The sequence below is a fragment of the Lates calcarifer genome, linkage group LG10, assembly GCF_001640805.2.
Source record: "Lates calcarifer isolate ASB-BC8 linkage group LG10, TLL_Latcal_v3, whole genome shotgun sequence".
Lineage (NCBI taxonomy): Eukaryota > Metazoa > Chordata > Actinopteri > Centropomidae > Lates > Lates calcarifer.
Window position 1 is genome coordinate 18961174 of NC_066842.1, and position 22608 is coordinate 18983781.

A 22608-nucleotide genomic window follows, 5' to 3' on the forward strand; every position below is an offset into this window, starting at 1 on the left:
CATCCCCACCATCGCAGTGATTGAACGGGCAGTTTTTCATCACTGTGTGTATCTCCTCCTTTATGGTGTTTTTGTATGATTATTGATATTTACTGTTACAGTCTCATACATAAACAAATTGAGGAGAGGCGTGGAAAACATTTCATTTCCAGTTTTGCAAGAGCAATGATCCTTAACACTCAGGCTCTAATCAAAGTAGATAAGTACAAGAGGAGGCAATTGCACAGATATCAAGCAGGGTGTGTAATACCTTAAGAATGAGAAGAGGGCGGGTGGGGATAGGTGGGAAAAAAAAGACTAGGAAATCAGTAGTGGTGCGGCGAATAGAAAAGTGAGAGAAATAGAATTAATTATCTTCTAACAAAGGAGATGTGATGTGCCGAGCACGAACAGTCTCCAGAGGGTTCAGCTTGGGCAGCTGTGATAGATAAAGAATAGAACGGAGTAATGTTTTGTTCATGGCTAATTGATTTAATGTAGAACTGAATATTCAGGGGCTCGTAGCTAATGCAAACAGTTGATTTCTGAAAGTATTTTCTTAGCTGTGCATTGACAGCCACCACGTTGGAGCAAAGTCAAAGCCCCTGCCTGTGTGAATCAATAAGACTGTCACGTCTGCCAGAGAAGTCACCACACAGATCCAGAGATTGGACAGTGTAAAGATTTCTGGGAGAACAAAACACGTACGGCACTGATTGTTTCTGTCCCTGTGTTTTGCCTTGATTTTCCTCACTTTTTGCTCTCCTCCGTGCTACAGGTGCCACTGCCCCCCACAGCTTGAGGGGCCAGACTGTCAGCAGACGAGGCTGAGTTTCCTTGGCAACGGCTATGCCTGGTTTCCCCCCATAAGGCCATGCTTTGATAGCCATCTTTCGCTGGAGTTTATGACAGAGGAAGAAGATGGGTTGCTTCTGTATGCCGGCCCGTTAGCCACTCTCCTGCCTGGGGATTCTGAGGACTACATGGCCATAGGTAAAGAATGAGTCTGGATAATTAGATGTGTGCCAAGGGGCCTCTGGGCTGATATTGCACTAAAACTTGGAGCTTAATTTTGTGTGTTTAATTACTGGGTGGTAGCTAATCAGATATATGAAGCAATTTTTGTTTGGTAGTATACTGCTGAGGAATATGAGCACTGACTCTCCTGAGTTTTACAGTTAAGTCCTTAATGTGGTGCTACATGAGCAACCCAGTTTCACTGTTTAATGTGATACTTTGTCGTGTGCCACAAGGAATCCTGTTTTTGCTTACCCCCAGCTTCAGTGTCAGAGCAGTGGTTCAGCTTTTGAACTGACTGTGGCAGGTAGACAGTCACTGTCTCACTCAAGGACACGTCAGCAGGGTTTATTCCTGCTGACACAAAGGCTTCAATCTGAATCTTGCAGGTGAAGGACAGTAGTTAAAATTTTATCTAACTGAATAGGCGATTGGGTATGGTGATGTCAACAATCTCATAAGAGCAATATTTCAGTGCACCGAAGCTAAACTTTATAGAGGCCTCATTTCTATGATGCAGTGCTGGTCAAATGTTTTAGAACACCTCAGTTTCTCCACCTGTTATTTAAGTCCACACGATTCAATTTCTCTGTGTTTCTGAAGTTAAAGCATACAATAAATAAACATATGGAGATTTAAAAAAAAAAAAAGCTAAGGAATTATGGAATCCTCTGGTTAAACTAAATCAAAAATTTTCACTCATTCAGCAGCTGAACACACTGACGTTCCTTCTACAGTGGAAATAAAATATTGCTCGGAAAGTTCTCCCAGTGTTGTTTCAGAAGTTCACACAAATGTGTTTCCCTTGCAGGTTGCTTTGCTTTGACCTTCAGTTCATCCCAAACCAGCTCGATGGAGTTTAAGTCTGGAGACTGTGCTGGTCTTCCATCATTTGAAGCCACTGTCTTGTACTTTTCTTCTAATGTTTTGGGTCATTATCTTGCTGTAGGATGAAGCCCTGACTGACCAGTCTGTCTTCCTTTGTTGTTGCCTTTCTCTCATCATGCTGAGAGCAATATACAGTACTTCTTCCTGCAGTACAGTATTGCCCTAATAATGCATCAGATGGTGCAGTAACACAGTGTGTCCCTCACTGCCTTTGTACAGACAGAGAGTTTATAAATAATCTGTAAAAGTTGGGCCAAATATATGAATTGTTTGTAGTAACTTTCATAGTTTCTTTTACTACCATTGCTGCAAGGGAGCTTTAAGTTAACCATTTCTTAATCACTGAAAGAGGCCTGTGATTTTTCTTCTTTTTTCAAAACTAAACTGTTTTACCTTTTACTGCTCACCTTTGTACCATTCACTGGCCTTGAAGTGCTCAAATTCCAACTAGAAGGGCACTCAGAGAGTGCAGACCTCCTCCAAGGCCAATGTCAAACAAAGTAGACCAGACTTGAAAGGGAAAAAAAATCAAATTCATAGTAAATGATCTGGCTCTGCCCCAAAATTTAATGGGTTCTTCCCTGGTCCATGCCCCATCCCTCCACCAAGTCTGGTGCAAATTGTTTCAGTTCTCCTACTGACAAATAAACGAGCAGACACAGGTGAAAACACAACCTCCTCAGCAGAGGTAATAAAAACAAGAATAATGGGGGTGTTCTAAAACTTTTGACTGGTGGTGTGTGTTACTTATTGATGTAGTAGGTAGTGGTGTCTTTTTTGAAAATTGTTATAGAAAACAATAACCATGGTGATGATGAGTAAGATTAGAATATTAAAGATGCATGTTGTAATTGTGTTATAAAGTAATGCTGGATATTTTATGTTAAATTTTATATCTAGACCCACACACTCCTAGATACAATTTATGATTACCATTCTCTTTACCCAAATGTCACAATTTACCATTGGTCATATCTTACCATGCAGATAGGTTTAGATAATTTTTTGTTCAGGTTTTAGCTGGCTCTCAGATTTCTGCCTCCACCCCAATATGATAAAGGTGAATTCAATTTCATTTTTTGGTCTCACATCATTTAGAAAATGAGGTTTGAAAAAAAAAAAATCTGCAGTAACATCTCATTCCAATATCATCATTACCCAGGAACATCCACAGACTTCACCATGAACAGTAATTTGGGTGAACTGATTGGTTGAACTGACTTGATTTCTTGTTTTAGAACCATGTCCCCGCCATAATCCACCTGTGTTATATTTTATTGTCATCTTTTGTTTGTATTGTGTATTTGTTTTGGTGAGATGCTTTTATATTTCCCTAGGGTTTCTTCCCCATACTTGTACAAACTAGTTATTTGCATCTTTCCTATTTTTTTTTTCACAGTGCATTGCATCACAGTTTTTTTTTCCTGACCTTGCCTGCACATTTTGCCTATGCAAGCAAGTTAAACCTTTTTTTACAATACAAATCTGACATTTGTCTTTTTGGGGGGTTGCACACTGTTCATTCAGGTCAAATAATGATCTCTGTTTAGTTTAAAGCAGCTAATGTTAACTCTGAACTCTTTTTTCTTCAGAGCTGATTGGTGGGACACCCAGTCTGAAAATTAACCACGGCTCTGGGACCCTGGTCCTCCAGTTAACAAATAACGGCGGGGTCGCTGACAGACGCTGGCATCGCCTTGATGTGAGGAGCAACAGTAAAGTAAGAACATTCATGCTGGTGCCTTTACATGTCACATCTCTTTCACTTTATGTGTATGAAGATGTATGTACATGCTGTAACTTGTAGAGAGTGCCTGGCTACATTGCACTCACACATCCACACATACAACGGTGATGACCTCTTTCCACTCTCCACCAATTTAAAGGAAGTGCGCTTCACTCTCGATCGATGTTCCAGCGCAATTGTCATGGAGACAGAAGGCGTGGACTCATGGGCAATGACAGAGGACCGCTCATCCTGTGAAATCCGAGGGGTCACACCCAACAGGGACAAGTAAGATCAATAATTAAATAAATCAAGTCTGACCAACACTGCACAATATAAAAACCAAGTGGCTCCACTAAATTATCAGATAAATAATTCATTGTATTTTACTTATAAATATGTGTACATAAATAGATAAATAAATGTGGCTACATTTGTTTTGAAGAATCCTTGTTTTTATGGTAAGTAGCAAACATTAAGAGTTTGTATAATAAGGGTAAATTCTCCAGAGATTCTTCTGGGGTTTTCCTGTGGTTGCAAACTACTAATCTACTGAGGTTTTCTTCTGTTTGCTGTTTAAAACTAAAAGCAAGGCCCATAGGGACATTGTTTAAATGGCCCTTGCCCCCATAGGGGTAAACAAATCTCTGTAGAACAGAGCATTAGCAGTCAAAGCAGCAGCATTTTGTTAGTTGGTGAAAATGAAGAATTAAGTTATTTATTTGCATAGAGACATGTAGAATCAAGGTATACCGTATTTATTTAAGAATCGTCTTGCCTTATGTTAATACATACTGTGAAAAGACCCACATCCACTCTTAGATTTCCAAGCAGTGAATGCCTGTTCTTGCTTTTTTTTTTTTTTTTTTTTTTTTTTTTTAGGTACTAAACACACTGGCTTCAGAGGAAGGATTTGAAAGCATATGTTTGTTGTACCCCAGTAAACAAGGAGCAATTCGAAGCTGGATATTTACATTTGTTCATTATGTGCTGGCATGCAGTACTTATTTAGTAACATTCATAATTGTAATTGTTGTATTACTATTTGCATAAACTAATGTTAGCTATTATTCAAGGGACTGTGATACCTTTTCATGTTAATGATGCAAAATTGACATAACAACATCAGCTATGCAGTCACAACAATGTGCTGTTTGTTTGGGTTCTGGGTCCTGAAATATTAAATAAAGCCTCGCAGTTGAGGTGAGACTGTAATATGAATATTAACATTTAAATTACACCATTTTAGAGTTTACTTTGTTCTAACAATTAGAAACACATCCTCACTGTCCTGGATTTCCTCAAAGAAATAACTGAAAACTGAAACAGCCTGTTCTCCTCAATAGTCCTTCAACATAACAAAGAATAATGTGCCTGCATTATCTCTTTTATATTATACAAAAACTGTCTAATAGTTAGTTCACCCAATAGTATCTAAAATGGTGTTTATGTACAAGCTGAATCATTTATCAGAATCAAATCAGATAGTGAGGCAGACTGTTTTAGGCTCACAGTGTTCAGTTTCTTAGTGTACCAGCCTGTCCTCTCTGGAGGGAAGAAACTGTTGATGAAATCCTCCGGTATAATCCTTAGAATGCCAGCTAACCTTTCTGACTATCTTTCTGCAAATAGCCAGGTTTTTCTTTGCCACAGCTGAGTTTGTTTTTCCCCGTTGTGGTCTCAGCCTACTGCTGTGTACATTGTTTTGTTGTGTAATTAAGTTTATGAAATTTAGTGAGGCTGCTTAAAACCACCGCTATTAATTTTAATAACTTTTAATAACTAACTTAAATTTTAAGAACCTTTTTACTGTATGTGCTCTAGACTGTGATCACTGTTTAAGTTTCAACTTATTATGTGATACAAATAGTTATTGCATTAAATAGGAAATATACTCATTAACAAGCTGAAATGAAATTGTTTCATCTCCTTTGTGTCGCCAGTTTCAGTTTTGAAAATACCAGAATTGCTGTGCTGAAACAGTTTATGTTTTGCTCATTTTGGACAAATACATCATGCATATATTTTCAAAATAAGGGAAAAAGAGCAACAATAAGATGTCATATTTGCTGTCAGAAAGCAGTAACAGTGATGGCAGCCTTAGAGGGAAAAGAATGAAACTCTGAATTTTAACCTTGACAGCTTATATGGCGTGTGTTCCTTCTGTTCTGCTTGCATTCTGTGTTTCTTATATCAGCGGTTGTGTTTTGAATTGCAACCATGAGACCTTACATGGTGCCTGTTTCCTTTCCTTCTGTTCACATTCTCTGTTTACTTGTGAATTGAGAGTTGCTTTTTCATTCCCAGGTATCTGAATGGAAGTCATGTATTGCAGCTGGGAGGGGTCAGTAAGAACATATCATATGAATACCCACAGCTGCAGCACAAACACTATACTGGATGTATGAGAAACCTGCTTGTGGACAGCAAGGTAAAGTATGGAGAAAGCAGAGTTTACTATATATACACTGTCATGAGACCTCTTTATGAGACTGGTTGTAGATGAATAGATTGTTATATTGTGTCCCCTTGTTTGTTACCTGTTTGGATGAAGGGCCATGTAGGTGCTGGAGGACTCCACTTCAACAGGAATGTCAATTTGGCCTCAAGGCTGCACCAAAGAATCTGACAAATGCTGAAGTCACTCCCTTTTCTCTTTCACTTCAAATTTCCTCTCACTGTCACTGTCTGTGTCTCTGGAGTCAACATGTAGCTGTAGGGAGTTTGCCAAGTGTAATTATTCCATCCATTGTTTCTGTACCTTTTATTGTACAGTATTGTACAGATGTACAGTATACACATAAGCCTAGTTGTTTATAAAAAGGACAGTGGTGGAGGAAGCATTTAGATGATTTACTTAAGTGAAAGCTGTAATACCGTGACATAAAAATGCTGTGTTACAAATTATAATCCTGCATCCAGAATGGTACTTTACATTCAGTGTTTTTTTAACATAATGCATTGTGTATATCCACAAGGCCTAACTTTGTCAAATGTGTTGAGGGCATTTCCTTTGAAGCTAATTTTGAAATCTGCAGCGTTCACATCCGTCTTTACTTGATAGCTTGATAGCTATCTTCTTCCCTTCATCTTGTTGGTGCTTTGATTCTTTTCTTGGTCCATTACCACCACATGAATTAGTTATTGGCAGGAATGTGTCTCCATGGCAACATTATACTTCCTGTTTACATCCTTAGTAATAGTATTAAGACAATACTAATACAAGTTATAAAATCCACCAATAATAACTTTTGTCATGCTGCAATACTAATACTTGTTTGGGGGAGATGGTGTTATGAGGAGGGCAATTTGGTTCAAACTCATTATGTTTTTGAATGTAAAATTTTAATCTGTCAAATAACTAGTAACTATAGCAGATGAGGAAATGGAGTGGAGTAAAAAGTGCTACTGCTTATTTAAAAGAGAGAGATACAGCATTTTTTCTCTTTGGTTGAACTTAATCTATTTATTTTATTCACCATGGGCTCTTGCTTTAATAGGATATATACATATATGTTAGCAACATGTGGAATACAACTAACAAATATGCATTTCAATTTAAATGACACTACTCAGCTGTTACTGTAATATTTTTTCTTCTTTGTTGAGGTTACATCACTTATTTTGTACTTCTCTGCTGCTGCCACAGTTAAACTTTCCCGCAAGAGATCAATGAAAATTGATTTTATTCTTATCTTAAATGCAATGATATTGTTACACAGACAAGATAAATCAAAAGGCAATTATCTGTAATCAGATTTCAGTTTATAGTATCTTACATTCAATGATAAGATACAATTTTCCTTCTCAATCTGCAATCAATTTCCTTTCACTCATCGACTGTGATTGCAAGGACGGAGACATCCACCCTCTAATTCTCCTCCCTTCACTGAATTTTTCTCCTCTTCATATATTTCTCCTCTTTTTCTTCTCCTTTCATTCAGCTATATGACCTTGGTTCCCCAGCTGAATCCTCCAACACTGTGCCAGGCTGTTCTCTTATTGATGACCAATGCAGCAACATGGAGCACCTTCCCTCCTGTGGCAAGAGGGGTCGCTGTCACAGCGAGTGGGGCTCCTTCAGCTGCCTCTGTGAACCAGGGTTTACAGGGCCACAGTGTGATCAAGGTAAACATATAGAATTAGTTTTAATTGACCCTGAGATTTTTCATGGAAAGTACAGCGAGATCTCTGTGGAGCAAGGGATTTTAAGCTTCACAGAGTGTACAGACCAAATCGGCGATGTGGGAAATTCTGTGTTTCAAAACGTCACTCTGCTGCCGTGGGAAGATAACTTCGCCTTACATAAAGTGCTTTGACAGAACAGCACGCCCTCGCTGTGATATTCTCGTGCATTTCCCACATGACAGCTGAATTAATTGAACAAGTCCGTCTTGTGTGTTTTTGATTGACAAGTGGCTCCAGGAGTTCTCCTTTGACGGCCGCAGTCACATCCAGTTCCAGCTGTCGTGGTCTCTTCCCGCGCGACAGACGAGGCTTCAGGTTGGGGTGAGGTCGCGTGCCGCCACCGGTGTCATCCTCAGTCTGCTCTCTCAGGAGCAGAATGAATACCTACGTTTAGAGGTGAGTCGTGGTTGGTCACTCCACTCCACCTTGACAGCTTTGATTGTCTTGTTTGTGAGCCTTAAAATGATGATTGGGGCCTGGACAATGATTGCCACAAATGCTTGTCAGGCTGAGAGTGAATAATACCAGGGTTGGAGACATATGGGTGGATACTGAGGGGGCTGGTGATTGACATATGTATGTTCTCGACAAGGTCTTTCAGTAAGTCTGCAGAATGCTACTATAGAGCGCCAACTATTTAAATAAATCAGACCTCCCTTATTCAAGGTTATTTCTGTCTCTGGATAATGTTTCAAGCACAATTCAGTATAGCCAGAAAGCAAATGTGTGCACTGTAATTTGAGGACAGAGTGCTCTTAAGTGAAGGTCAGATCCCCTGCTCTGTACTTGAGGGTTTTGACACAGCTTGCTTCAAGTGGTGAGCTCAAAGTCATGTCTGCATGCATGCTGTTCACTTTGCCGCAACTGGGATGGAGTGGTGCTCACACAGTGCGTTTCTTCAGGAGACAAGTCTACTTCACTTTGCCAAAACCTTCACATAAGCATACCTCTACTGCCTGACACATTCCTGAGTGGATATGAAGGCAGTGTTCCCTGTCAAAGCCTTTCGTCTCATTGACTGACAGGCCGAATGTGAACAGCACCTGGAAGTAAATGGCTTTGTTAGGACTGTCACTTTTGGCTAACTCACAGGTCAGCTGTTCGCAGTGAACCTGTCTCTGTTGAGGTGTATTCCACACCACTGGTCTGTCTTTGAAAACATCTCGTCTCTGTGTTTGTGCTTGTTATTTGTTAGACAGCATTGTTTAAAGCGTTGGCCTCGTCTCTTGCGCTTCTTTGGGTCTTTTTCACAACATGAGGAAAAACAATGTAGTCCTCTTCCCATGCTGCAGTCCCGCAGTGACAGGAAAAGGAAAAGGCTGTAGCCTTTACTGTATGTGGGCTATGAAGCCCCCTCTCTGTGAGACTCTCTCTGGAGCTGAATTGGTGAGCTGTATAAAACATCTGATGTCTGTCTGTGACAACACGCTGAAGCATTTTCAGCCTGGTTGTCTCAAAGCTCTTAGAAACACTTGAGCACAAGCCTGGTGAGTTTGCCGACAACAAGCTCTAATTTAAAGGGCTGTCTCTCTCCCCTTTTTTTTCCTTAAGGGTAGATATGGGATAGAGTGCACACTGAATAAATAACCACACTTTCACACAAAGGTTACCAGGGGCCAGCTGGGTATAAACAGCATCCTGCTCTCCAAGGAGTATGGTGTCTCTGTTAAGAAAACATTTATCTAATGCAGTCTGTGAAGGAGTTTTTTGGGAGCGACTGGTATGCACCACTTTGTCAGAGTCCACCAACCCTTAAGAACAGTAAAACTCTGAAAACACAGCTTTTCATTTTTATTCTTTTGCATTAAATGTGATTTGAGTTTGAAAAGTTCTATAGAAATTCAGACTTCAGACGTTCGCTTGAACATTTTGTGCTTAATGGTGATTGCATAGATCTCTGGGGGCGCTGCAGAAAGTTTATATAATCAGATTTTTTCCTCAGTATTGATTGAGTCCTTTGTCCTTTGCTCATTTTTGTTGTGGACTTGAGGGCAGGATGAGGCAGTGGGGAGAGCACAGTCAGCTTTTGCTGTGTATGTGTGTCCAGTGGGGAAGACACATTTGAGATGCCCATGCTGAGGGAGCAATAGTTAATGCAGGCTGGACTGAATGTGAATTATCTTGCCCCACTGTTTCCAATTAAGCGTTGGACGTGTACAAGCTGCAGTTATGGGAACCCCTCATTGGTTGAGTCCATTGTGTTCGCTCATCCTTAACTGCTGAAGATAATTGTTGTTTCTTGTATACCTTCCCTTTGGGATGACTCTGGCTTCTGCCATGCAGTGATGTGTACACCAGCGCTGCAACGCATCATGGCTGCAAAATTGCTGAATTAATTTTTACCACTGAAATTTTCATGCCATTTTTCTGGCAGGTTCACTGCAGAGAGTCTTTTCTGGGTAGTTAAATTTCACAATTCTTGTCTGGCCCAACCTTTGCTGCCTTTTCTTCACCACGGGATCTGGCCTACTTATAATGTTGTTCTGCCCAAGATCTGTTTTTGCCCATCAGCACAGCACGATACGGCAGGAGTCCAGGTCTGTCAGTTTAGAATTTGTGTCAGCTCACTTTTCAATTTTATTCAGCTAACTAAGCCAAGCCTTGAAATCCACACTAACACAATACTGTTAAAGCAACTAACGACATAAGAGATCAGCTTGGTTTACAGCAGTGCAAACATTTCCAGTAGCAGAGTTTTAACGCCTCAAATGAGAAGCCCACCCAGAAGATTACATTGTCTTTTTTTCGTGCTTCCTTTTATTTTAAATCAGTGAAGCACTGCTGTTTATCTCAGGTTATCCAGGGTCTCCTGGCCGTTTTTTACAACCTCGGTGATGGAGACTACAACATCACACTGCCCTACCATCGCCTTGATGATGGAGCCTGGCATGAGGTGGAGCTGGATCGGTACGGCAGAGAGTTCACCCTGCTCCTGGACGGTGGTGGAGGACGGCGAGAGGTTACAGCCTCGCCTGGGCGGAGTCAGGAAATCATTATTGACCCCTCAGTGGTGATGATTGGAAACTCCTTTCCCTCGGGACACAACCGGAGCTTCCTCGGTGGGTGGCTTATCTATTTATGAAGAATGAGGATGAATGGATGCATACTAAGATAAAGGAGTGAATGGGTGAATTGTCAGACAAGTGGAAAAGTCAACTGATAATTGATGAATGAATTAACATGCTAATTTGTAACCGAATTAATTGGCAGTCACATAGCCAAAGGTGTGCACATGTTTATCTGTTAAAATAAGGAAGGATTTGGTTTCATCTTTACCACTTACTGGTGCTTCTACATTTCACCACTTGGCCCAAAGGTGTTTTGATGCCTTAGTTTCAAGCAGATGAGAGAAAGTGAGTGAGTGGCTCTGATCTGTATTTAAATGATGTGTTAGACCCTGTGCTTCCCACAGAGTGAGCAAACTAACCAGCAGAGAAAATATCCTGCAAAAAAAGAAGTCCATGCTGACAGCTTAGCCTCAGGCGGTTTGTGTGTTTGCGTGCGTTACAGAGCGCGCATGTGCATGGTCTGCAGGTGTGTCAGCGAGTCGGTTTATGTGTGTCACTGCGTGTGCGTTTGTGTCTGTGTATTTGAGTTTACACCCCTGCCGTGGTGTAAATGTGCGTCCATAAAATATTTTGCCGGAGGAATGGTGTTTTAGTGTGTCTTTTGGCATTGTAAACTTTTTTTTCTCCTCCTCCTCTTTTTTTCTCCATCTCCACCAGGCTGTTTGCGAGACGTGAGGTTTAATGGCCACTCCATCCCCCTGGACAGAGAGCAGCCTTCAGAGGGGCTTCAGGTGGTCACTTCGCAAGGTGTCTCTGTCGGCTGCTCCTCAGATGCCTGCAGGAAACATCACTGCTCTCCTCCTTTGGTCTGTGTGGACCTCTGGAGACAGCATGAGTGCAGGTGCTGTAAATATACAGAATAAATAACCCAGGATGTTAATGAGGCCTTACAGGGTGCAGGCACGTTCTGTACACATTTACATACATACATCCAGTGACAAGGATGGCATACCACAGCCTTATTTATAATAAAATTAGTAACACCAGCACTCAACTTGCAAATTGTATTAACAAACGACGTCAAGGACCACACACCTGCACTGTGTGGATTTACTATGGGGTGTATAGTAAAAAATGGGTCACATTAGGTCGAATGCTATGTATTATCGTTTGTCGGCAATGAACAAAGTCTGGCAATCAGCACTTAGATGTACGAGTTCTCAAAGCAACATGAGACAAAAAAAGACCCAGTCAAGACAAATCATCTATGACCAAATAACAGGAGCAGTGGTGCAAAAATATCATAGTATGTCAAGGGGAACAAACCTTAACATTATATTTCAAAGATGGACTACCAAGTTACCATAGTAACAATAATGATAATGATACTAAGAATAATAATATTATAATATAATATAATTTGAAAAGAAGAAGAAAATAAACTGATAAAAACAACAACAGTATTTATTAAGTTGGAAAATACTGACACGGTAATTAGCATGTGATTCTGCTATCCGCCATCATGCCTTTTTTAAGCAGGTATAATTTACATATTTATAATGTCAGATGACACTGTGACAGTGGGAAAAGGGTTGTTAATGAGGGTGAACCTATAGAGAATTACCACCTGAATCTACAGCTTACCTTGGCTTCACAGAGTTTTTTAGCTCATTGGTTAGCTGTCCAGGTGCAACTTTACTTCGCACTTATCGCTATTTTTGGCCACAGCAGGCAGCTAAGTGAAAAGGCTCTTAAAGCCTACTGTACCCCACCTGCTCAGCACCAAATAACAGACCAGCAGTTTACTAGCTGCTGAACAGAGTGGAACATTTAGCATCTAAAGAGCCAGATATTTCCCTCAGGAGTTGGTACAGACCAAAACAGAGCTTTTTACATTCACCAGGTGGTCCTAAACATGACTCCAAACAAATGATAATGTTGCTATGTAACTGCTTGATGTGAAAATAAATGTTTGCTAACACATTAGCCAATACCAGTTGAAAGGGTGATAATATGTTGGTGTTGTGTTAACAACTTGTTTCCACTGTTCCAGAATGGCCAAAAAATCAGAGACTGCAGGTTTAAATAAAGTTTGGTACCATTTTCTGTTCTGCAAAGAGTGGCTTTAGTTGCAGTTGATAAATCATTTACCAGCTATAAGCCATTAATAAGGACAGCTTTTGGGTCACCAGGTTGTGAAATCTCTTTTTGGCTAGTATCATATCCTCCCTCAACATGACTCTGTCTATTCAGCTTCAGATCGCTGACTTCAGTGGACCATTTGACTCCTTACCTTCTGAAGGGTACAACATCTGTATATATATATATATATATATATATATATATATACATATATATATATATTATGATGGCACATTAGAAACCCATGGCTCTTTATTCACTATTTGCTACAATTGTTCTCATTAATGACCTATAACTATAATTAAGTTTTAGTAAATAATTTATTAACCAATAGTATACCCAATGATTGCAGCTTTTACAACTAAACCCTTTGGAATGGATCCCTTATTAGAGGGAGGGACCGAAAGTTGTTTTGTCCACCCCTTAATAAAAGCATTACAGTACAGACATAAATAAAAAGGATGCACATAAAGATGAAAATTAAACATTAATTTATGCAGATCATACACTACTTATCATATACAGTCTGTGCATCTAAGTGTATTTAATGGTCTGATGAGTTTCCTGCAACCCCCTTGAAATCAAAGTGTCCACCAGAGGGCAGCCAGGCCGAGTTTAGCCCAGTTACACTGTGCGTCTAATAGTGTGTCAACCTTGGAGAATAGTGCATAACAGCAGTGACTGTCAGAGTCTCAGCTGCCCCTTTAAACTCTGCAGGACCACTAAGTCTCCTGGCCGTGATTTCAAGACTCAGAGTCAGTGTGGGACTTTTCACTGCGGTTGGATATCCATATTCTGTGATTGCAGCAGAGCCTCAGGATACAAAGCACTGAGAGAGGCAGGGAGCAGGGGTGAATGATATTCAGGGGATATTTTGTACAAATATACTGAGGGACTAGTACAGCAAAGCCAATCTTAGCTTCTCGGTTTCTTTTTGTGTTTTTTCTAACAGTACAGTCGACACTCTGCAACCTTCAAAGAGCATATCTTTGAATCTGATATAAGAGGTGTAACTCCTGAGAGATTTATTTTTACTCTTGTCAGCGTAGGTTTCATAGCTCTGTAGAATTCAATGTTCCTTTTATCTGACAGCTTCCCAAGTGTCTCTCGTCTTTGCTTTACACTACTGTCTCTTCTCTGCACAGGTGCCCTCCAGGCCACCTGACCAAAGAGAGCTCCTTGGGCAAAGTGTGCGTCTACACGCTGTGCGCCAGCCGGCCGTGTCGCCACGGCACCTGTGTGGCTCACTCCCCGTCCCGCTACTCGTGCCAGTGCAGTGAGGGCTACCGGGGACGGCACTGTGAGGTGACACTCGCCATGTTCCACAACGAGGACAGCAACAGCCTCAGCCTCAGCTCCATGTTCGCCATCAGCATCTGTGTCATGGCCTTTCTAGGTAGCTATGTTGACTATGTCCTCTTCTACTTGTGGTAACAACACTGTCATCATCTTCTCTCATGTTTTTTTCATGTCTTTTGTACACCTTTGTCTGCCAATGTCCTTCTTTTTTCATCTTTGATACATTGATTTTCATGTTTTATTTTTGTCTGTTGTCATTTTCATGGTATAATTCTTGCATTGTGTTTGGTTTTATCTGTAACATCCTCTGTGTTTATTTGTTTTCCATCCCTGTTTGGCTCTGTGAAATCCATTCATGCACATATCTTGTAGCTGTATTGATCTCCTGAGTTGTGCCAGTATGTGATTTCTCCATAGGAGGTTGGTGGAAACATGAAACAAATATCTGCACTGGAGGAGAGGCAGGGAGGAAAACATTGTACATCTTAATTTGTGATTCACGGGGGAAACTGTAAAAGTCCCTGCAGAATCGGGGAATTTCTTTATGTGTTTTTCTATAGCTCTCATCACTTCTGTGTCCCCTGTCTCTTCCAATGTTACGCTCTGACTTCAGAAGTCAATTTCACTCTCAGCCTTACTTTTTATCTGTCCAACTTATTTTATATCCCACCATCCACTCATTTTACTCCCTTGGTGTGTTTTTTTTTTCTTTTGCCTTTCCTTGCACATTTCTGTGTACATATTCTGCTCTCCCAAGTCAACCTAAATGTGTCCATATTGGGCACTTTAGTGTTATGTACAGTGTTTGGAGCTGTAATCAAGGATCTCACACATGAGGAAAAACCTAAACCAAAATCAGTCTCACTCATAAGGTTAGGGTGTTGAAATGACTTATAATCAAGGGATTATATGTTAATAGCACAGTTAAGATTTGGCAGTGTTGTGACTTAGTCTCTCATATAGATAGTAATAGAGATACACGGGAATACATGGGCCAAGATTCCTGTGGTCAGATATCTGGCAGCAAGCCGCATGTGAAAAAAAAAAAGAAGAGAGCAGGAGCTCATTTACAAAAACATTTTGTGCCAAAATAATAAGATGCAAAAACAGTAAACAGCTGTGTCTCCTCTGAAAGCTTTTCAGTTTGAAGAAACTGTTTTGTTCCTTGTGCATTTTAAGAGGAGAAAGTATGATGGCTGGAAAATACTGTACCAGCTTGCCGTTTACAACCTGTGATGGAAGAAATGCCCACTGCTAGCTGCCTACAGAGGACGATGAACTCCAATGTGCAGGGGTTTCTATTTTTTTTAAAAAACTTCTTTATGATTTTTTATTTTTCAGCAAAATTCTTTGTTGATATTTTTACCATCCTTTCACTCATACGATATCTGGATAGTGTCAAATTTCAAGAGTAAAGGAACTTGAGCTTGAGCTTGGTAACAATGCAGATACAACTTAAAAAGTGAAATCAGCTTTTTTTGTTTGTGTTGTTTGGAAAAGTAACTTCCTCTGAATGGCCATAATGTAAAACAAATCTAGTAAGGTAACATCTGTAATATATGTAATAGCCTTCTTAAATAATTGACATTTACATCACATGTGGGGCATTACATTTGTCTGAAACTGGTTTTGAGCTGAGGTCAGCACTTCTACAGATATTTATTGTTTGTCTTAGGCATTTGAATAATTTACACATCTTGTGACTAAATGTCAAACTAACTACAGTCTCACAGCACTTTCACAGTATATTCACAGCATGCAGTCAGCACAATCCAGAGTTAGATGACAGGGTTGTATTCCTTATTTGTGGGCAAAACAACAAGCAGCAAACAATTCAAACTGAGGTAAATAATAACACAAGGGTAATAAGGCAGTAATATGAATATAAATCAGTTCACAAAATTATATATGACAAGAGTCAAATAAAAGCATGTTAAAATAGATTTTTTTTTTATAAAGTAGAAAGTAAAAGCTGGGTTGGTAAGCCTTGGGTGTGGGAGTTTGAGGGCCTTCACTGGAAAAAATCTCTCTTTCAAGACTCTGACTTATCGGATGATCTAAGGCTGCACTCTGACATATAAGAGGTCATAAGTTCAGAAATGTATACCAGAGCCCCACCACTGACTGCTTTGTAGGCGAGGAACAGAATCTTAAAATCAATAAGTAAAAGATGAGGGTTATGTGGTCTCTTCTCCATGCCTGTTGAGAGACCAGCGACTGAATTTTGAAGTTTTATGACTGATGCCTGAGTGCATAGTGTTATTCAACGAGAAGCCATTAATACATGGATGGACTTTTCAGGTATGTAGCTGTGTAACAATATTTTGAATTTTGGATTTCACAGAAAGTAGTCTGTCTTGGTTTTGTTTGGGTGCAGAATGTTTGGGTACAGCCACTGTTTATAGTCAACAAGACAAGAGGTCAGATAAGCAAGACCAGCTGGGTCATTTGGCTTTACAGATTATACAATTAAGTATCAAAAAACTGGATGTATTAAATATGTAAAACTGTAAAGAAACATTACACATTTGTGGTATGGAACTTATGTGGGAGCATAAACAAACACAAACAATAGAGTCTAAAATTGAGCCCTGAGGAGCACCACAAGTGATATTTTCAGAGGAAGAAATTTGAACCGATACAAATTCTGTGTAAAAGTTAAGACCTGACTATGTCTGCAGCTAAAGCTATAACCCCACACTTATTTTCTCCATTAGTCATTTAATCTATAAAATGTGAAAAAAAAATTCACAAAAAATAGAGAGTCCTTTTCAGTGTTTTTTCTGATCAACAGTCCAAAACCCAAAGATATTCAATTTATACTGAGAAACTTTTTGTGAAAATGATTGATCACTTATCAGAATAGCTGATGGTTCATTTTCTGTCGAACGATTAATCAGTTCAGTGTTTGAGCTCTAGACTTGAATCTGTGATGCACTGATGACACCAGCCCACTTGTGTTAACAGTCTAATAAAGTTGCAGGGTTGATGGTGTTATAAGCTGGGTTAAAATCTAATAGGCTCAAGATTCGATATAAACCCACATCTGCTGCCAGCAGGGCCTTTTTAAATGTGTATGCATTGATATCACCAGACGAAACATCGCTGCTGTGACCAGAGGGATGAGCTATCCCTTTAATTCATTGTTAAAGCTCAGGAAAGAGATGAGTTAATTGTGTTAGTTTTAGAGATTGGAGGAAATGTGATTTTTCTTCAAAGACAGAAGGACAGACGTGTGTGTGTGAGAGAGAGAGAGTGGCTTGCATGTTGTTGCGCTCACTACCCTCTGTAGGGCCACATCTCTGTTTATGAGTCTTTCTGTCAGAGGCAGGCTTATAAAACGCTTGGGCAATTCAATACACTGTCCCTGCCTTTATAACTGACTCAACATTCCCTCCAGGGCATGTGGCTAGTATTGGGACATCAGTTATTCTGACACTCGAGAGTGAAACGTATAAAGCGGTCTTCAATATTTGATAATGAATTCAAAGATGATAAAGTGTGGCCTTGGCATCATTCATGAAAATTCATGTGTTGCTTGCATGCTAACTAAAAGATGCTGCGGCCCATTTGAAGTCGCTGGCCCGCTGTCGCTGATGAGGCATTTATATTCAAGGCTCAAACTTTTTCATCTTAACAAGAATCACATGCTGTTCTGTAATATAACTCAGATTTAAAAGTGTGCTCTTTGGTGACAGTGCGTTTTCACACCTTTCATCTAGATAAAATAAACCAAATAAATCCTTTTCTTAGACTTAAAACAAAAAGAAAAGAAGCAGTTTTATCTCTTGATCAACAGCCCTGAATGTAGAAATGAAATGAATCCAGTGGTTGGGTATAATGAACAGCTGGTTATAGAGTATGGAGTTGTTTAATGATGACCCTCATCACCACAGGAACCACTACCATAAATACACACTCACACTCTGCACACTCGCTCGTGCCATGCAAGACTGCCGGCTGGGTGCTAAATTAAAGGGGGACTCCTACTCTGCCTCAACATGCATTAAAAGTTAAAACGATCATCCATTATTAAGTTTTACATAAGCCATCACAGGCCAACCAGAATGTGAGTTCAGCATGAGCTATTGACAGAGCCAGATGAGCTGATGTCTGACCTAGCCTCATTAGTCCAGCATCAAGTCTGACATTCTGTTTTTTGAAGAATGGGAGAAATTAGCTGCCCATATGGGCTTTTTGGATGCCAAGCAATCATGTAAAGTGCCTGCTCTTTTTACTCCCCTGAGAAATTTATAAATAAATTATTTTCATTGAACTCTTCCCCATCTCTCACCTGTCTCATTTCCTTCTGTTCCTTCGTCAGTTTTCTTTCCCTAAATGTTTCATCTTTTTCACTGAGCTCAGACTGGAGCTACAGTGAAAGGGTTAAGTGTTTTTGATCAAGCTGCTGTATGTTTTGGTTGTTTACTTGACAACTCATTCATAATGCACAGTTCAGTCCAGGCTAACATCATAATACCCTGTTCATAGTAACGGTTAGAGGGCAAAGAGGCAGCAGCATTATGGATTGATGAATGACTGTGAGGTTTGTTCTCCACCCTGGGTGATATTGATCTCACTGGAATGTAACTGCACACACACACACACACACACACACACACAAACCTCTGGGCATTAGTGGATGCAGGCATAGGAGTGAGTGTGTGTTTACCTGTGCCCAATTGTGTGTGTGTGTGTGTGTGTGTGTGTGTGTGGTGGAGGGGTTCTGCTCCAGCCCCTCTGCACTTGTGTATTGAACTCCTCCCCTATAGAGATGTATTTAATACCGGCTCAGGTGATGTTGAGGGCTGAGGTGAGCGCAGGCCTGCGGGCGGCACCTTTGGAGCAGGTAATTCTGGAGGTGAGGAGGAGGGCCCGGCGTCTCGGCGCTGGGGCCTTATTGAGATTCTAGTGTTTTCTGCGAGGGCTCTCTGGACGCAGCAGTGGAGGAGCTGGGTCAGCTGATCAATACCGCTCTCCCCTCCACCTCATACTGAGGAGTGAGGGGCTGGAAGTTTACAATCTCTCTCTTTCTAGCTGATATGAGAGCAGCATAGAAACAGAAAAGTGCAGCAGCTGAGGTGTTAAAGATTTTTCAGGCAGTGAATAAATAGAGATGATGATTTTTAATTGAGGTGACATTTTTTTTTTAGCAGAGACTAGCTCTCAGGGAGTTGTTTTTCTGTCTTTGTTTATGAGTACTTCCCTGTTAGTGTGACCCCCAAAGAGCTGTTGGTGCGTTACTCTCTTTTGAAGCAATTACTTTAAAAATCCAGACTAATGTGATTACCCTGCATTTCTCGGAAGATTTCCAATTAAACTGATACTTAGTACACACCATATAAACTATTCCAGTTGAAATGGATAACATCTAGAGTGAGAGATAAAAGCACGGACCAGAGAGAGGCCAGGGAGGGACTGAAAAACAGGAACAGTGAGAGACTTAATGAGTGAGAAAGACAAGAGGAAAGACAGAAGGAAGTTCCAATATAGAGAGACCGAAAGAAAAAAAAAACAATGAATTACAGAGATAAAAAAGAAAGAGTCAAAGTCTGAACTTGTAAAAACAGATAGCAAGGAATAGAAAAAGAGAAAAGAGGGATGGCAGATGGGAGAAAAATACCGGTTGAGATTAATGGACTTTAAAGGTCAGTCCAGCATGTTGTATAATTCAGCACACAATAGCTGTGATTGATGTGTATGCTTTAGGACCTTTCCCTGCTCGGTTCCTGCAGCATTCCTCTGTGCGTTCAGCCGAGCCACTGAGGTTTTGAGTTTAAGCTGGGAGGAGTACAAATTCAGTTAATAGGTTTCTGAGGAGCTGCGGTCTTTGATAAGACAGGAAACATCAAAGGGAATAGGTGGAAAGGTGGTGCCTCTGTTTCCACATATGTTCCATTAGTATGTCCTAACTGTACAGTCAGTGCAAATAATAGATCTTACAGGACAAAATCAATGTGATGGAAAATCTATTTACAGTCACATATTAGTCCACCTTACCTATTTATTTATATGGATGCTGGCTGTTATATTACATTTGATGAAAAATACATATTTTCACATCGTACAGCCAGTGTAGTATTTACTAGTATTTCAGTGTTGAATCATCACTTTCCGCTCACGTTGTCAATTTCATTTGCACCCAAAGATATGTTTTTTTCTGCTCAGAATCTCAATTGTTATTATGTGAGAGTGCTCCCGCTGTGTTAACCTGCTCTCTGGCACCCCTCAGTGTTGATGCTGGGCCTGTTTCTCTACTCCTGCTGGAGGAGGCACAAGGGCCTGAAGGAGGGCGTGTATCACGTGTCTGCACACCATGGCGAGTGGGAGGACATCCGGGAGAATGTGCTCAATTACGACGAGGAAGGTGGAGGAGAGCAGGACCAGGTAAACACGCATACCGGCTGATATTTAGACTGGGGAAGTAAACAGAGTACACAGCAACACAGATGTGGCACTTCTTGAACTTGTCAGTTCCATGGTTATGTATCTTAAATGTCATCCTGCTGTATTTCAAGACTTTTTAGAGAGATAAAAGAGTACAGATGAGGGCAGAAACTAAACCAGCAAACATTAACATTTGCTAGAGAACAGTGTTTGTTGGTGCCATGTAATGGAAACCAAATATCAGTTCCCTAGAGGTCTATGAATGTGAGTCAATTAGCTGAAATTAAGCAAGTAGGCACCAATAGCTGTTAATGCCTCTGTTTTAATAGTGCTGGTAATAACAGCCACCCCTTCCTCTGCAATCAGATAATTAATTACTTGGCTAATCAATGGTGCTGTTGTTGCCAACATCTCTTCATGGTGGATCTTCGTGTTAGTCTGAGGAACAGGTTCATTTGCTAGCAGAGGCATTAGCTGAGCTGCACTGCTCTGAGCACAGATTGGTGTCATGTGGCAATGTTGTTTTTCATTATCTCTTAAATTCGTGAAAAGATTACACAGGGACAAAACAAATGTCTTCTCTTCTGTCCCTTTCCCTCTCTCTATCGGTCTCCAAGAATGCCTTTAATATGGTGGAGCTGCAGCGCTCCCTCCAGCCCAGCCCGGCTCAGTCACTCCGCTACAGCTATCCACGCAGCATCATCTCCTACCCACAGACTAAGCTCCCCCAGGACAACGACAAGAAGGGGGTGTCTAATGGGAATGGCAGTGCAGCTATCGCCCTGCGCCTGGCCATCCCCCCCTCAGAGTCAGAAACCCTGCCGTCCCCTCTGACCTTTCGCCGCTCCCAGAAAACCCTCTCCTTCTCCAGCCAGGACTTAGCCCGCTACCTGTGTGAGGTCATCAGGGACATGGAGCACCCGGGGGAGCTCGGCTCCATGACCACGCCGCGCCGTCCCTCCGGAAAGGAGCGCGGCCTGGCGGCAGTGCGCTCCCTCAGCTCTCTCAGTGCATCTCAGGGTTCAGAGGTCAGGCTCCAGGGGGCCCAGAGCACACGGCTGGACAGGTTCAAAACCCTCCGAGCTGTGGTTTGTGATTTGAGAGGAGAATCCAAGACTCCGGAGGGCCAGAGAGACAAACTGAAGGAGAGCAGAGGGCAGCTGAACTGCGAGAAGAGTGGGTGAGGCTGCACTCAGAGAAACTGAACTGAAGGTTGCAGAAAAGCAACACTAATCAGAAGGCGATGGTGGAATTCCAAAGGGAGATAATTAAATGTGAAATACTCTGAGACTGGGAGGTTGCCCAGGGTCTATGTGAAGTCTGCTATAAATGTACTGTATTGATGAAACTCTGAACACTTAAGTCCTTTGATATAAAAGATGTTTACCAATGAATGATCAGATGTGATGTATTGTTTACTTGGCATTGCACTGTACAGTATTTACTCCACAGAAAGCACTTTTTGGAAGCGCCCTGTGTCAAAACTACTCATGTCATAAAACTCATAAGAGTAATGTCTGCAAGTAAGACGGCAAATGAGTTTCCTGTGAGCGAGCTGGATTCTTTTTGGCTGTTAATGACTCATGAAATCGTTTATGTGACAAAATGATTTTGTTTCATTTGTATTATCTATTTCCTTTTAAATAAATGAATATCTTTGATAATATTTTGAGCTTGATCTTGTTCAAACACCAGTTCACATTAATGATCGTCAAATCTCCCTTTTTGAAGTTCAAGCTGACTTTCATCATCAAATGTTGGTCAGGCTGTTTTCTTTTTCTGGTCAGCAGACACAAAGTAAAGTAAGATGTCTTTCTTATTACCTACACATGAATAATCCATCTGTGTATTTCCACCGCATTTGTCTTTCTTTTCCTGGCAGTGACCAGGATGAAAACATTCATGACTAAGAAATAAACTGGAACAGCTGTTCTTGTCTTATTCATCTAACTATTACTGGCAAAGAAGCTCTGA

The 22608-nt window shown here is 40.8% G+C and overlaps 1 protein-coding gene across 1 annotated transcript in view; it reads left to right on the forward strand.

Moving 5' to 3' along the window:
* Positions 1 to 22300, forward strand: part of LOC108875425 (neural-cadherin) — a 78705-nt gene extending 56405 nt beyond the window's left edge. The window contains exons 23-33 of the mRNA XM_018664373.2: positions 758 to 972; positions 3477 to 3604; positions 3771 to 3898; positions 5918 to 6041; positions 7555 to 7755; positions 8039 to 8194; positions 10593 to 10857; positions 11524 to 11707; positions 14094 to 14344; positions 20480 to 20634; positions 21252 to 22300. Of these exons, the coding sequence (XP_018519889.1) occupies positions 758 to 972; positions 3477 to 3604; positions 3771 to 3898; positions 5918 to 6041; positions 7555 to 7755; positions 8039 to 8194; positions 10593 to 10857; positions 11524 to 11707; positions 14094 to 14344; positions 20480 to 20634; positions 21252 to 21818 (2374 nt within the window). The 3' untranslated portion in view covers positions 21819 to 22300. The remainder of the gene's footprint in view (positions 1 to 757; positions 973 to 3476; positions 3605 to 3770; positions 3899 to 5917; positions 6042 to 7554; positions 7756 to 8038; positions 8195 to 10592; positions 10858 to 11523; positions 11708 to 14093; positions 14345 to 20479; positions 20635 to 21251) is intronic.
* Positions 22301 to 22608: the final 308 nt, after the last annotated feature.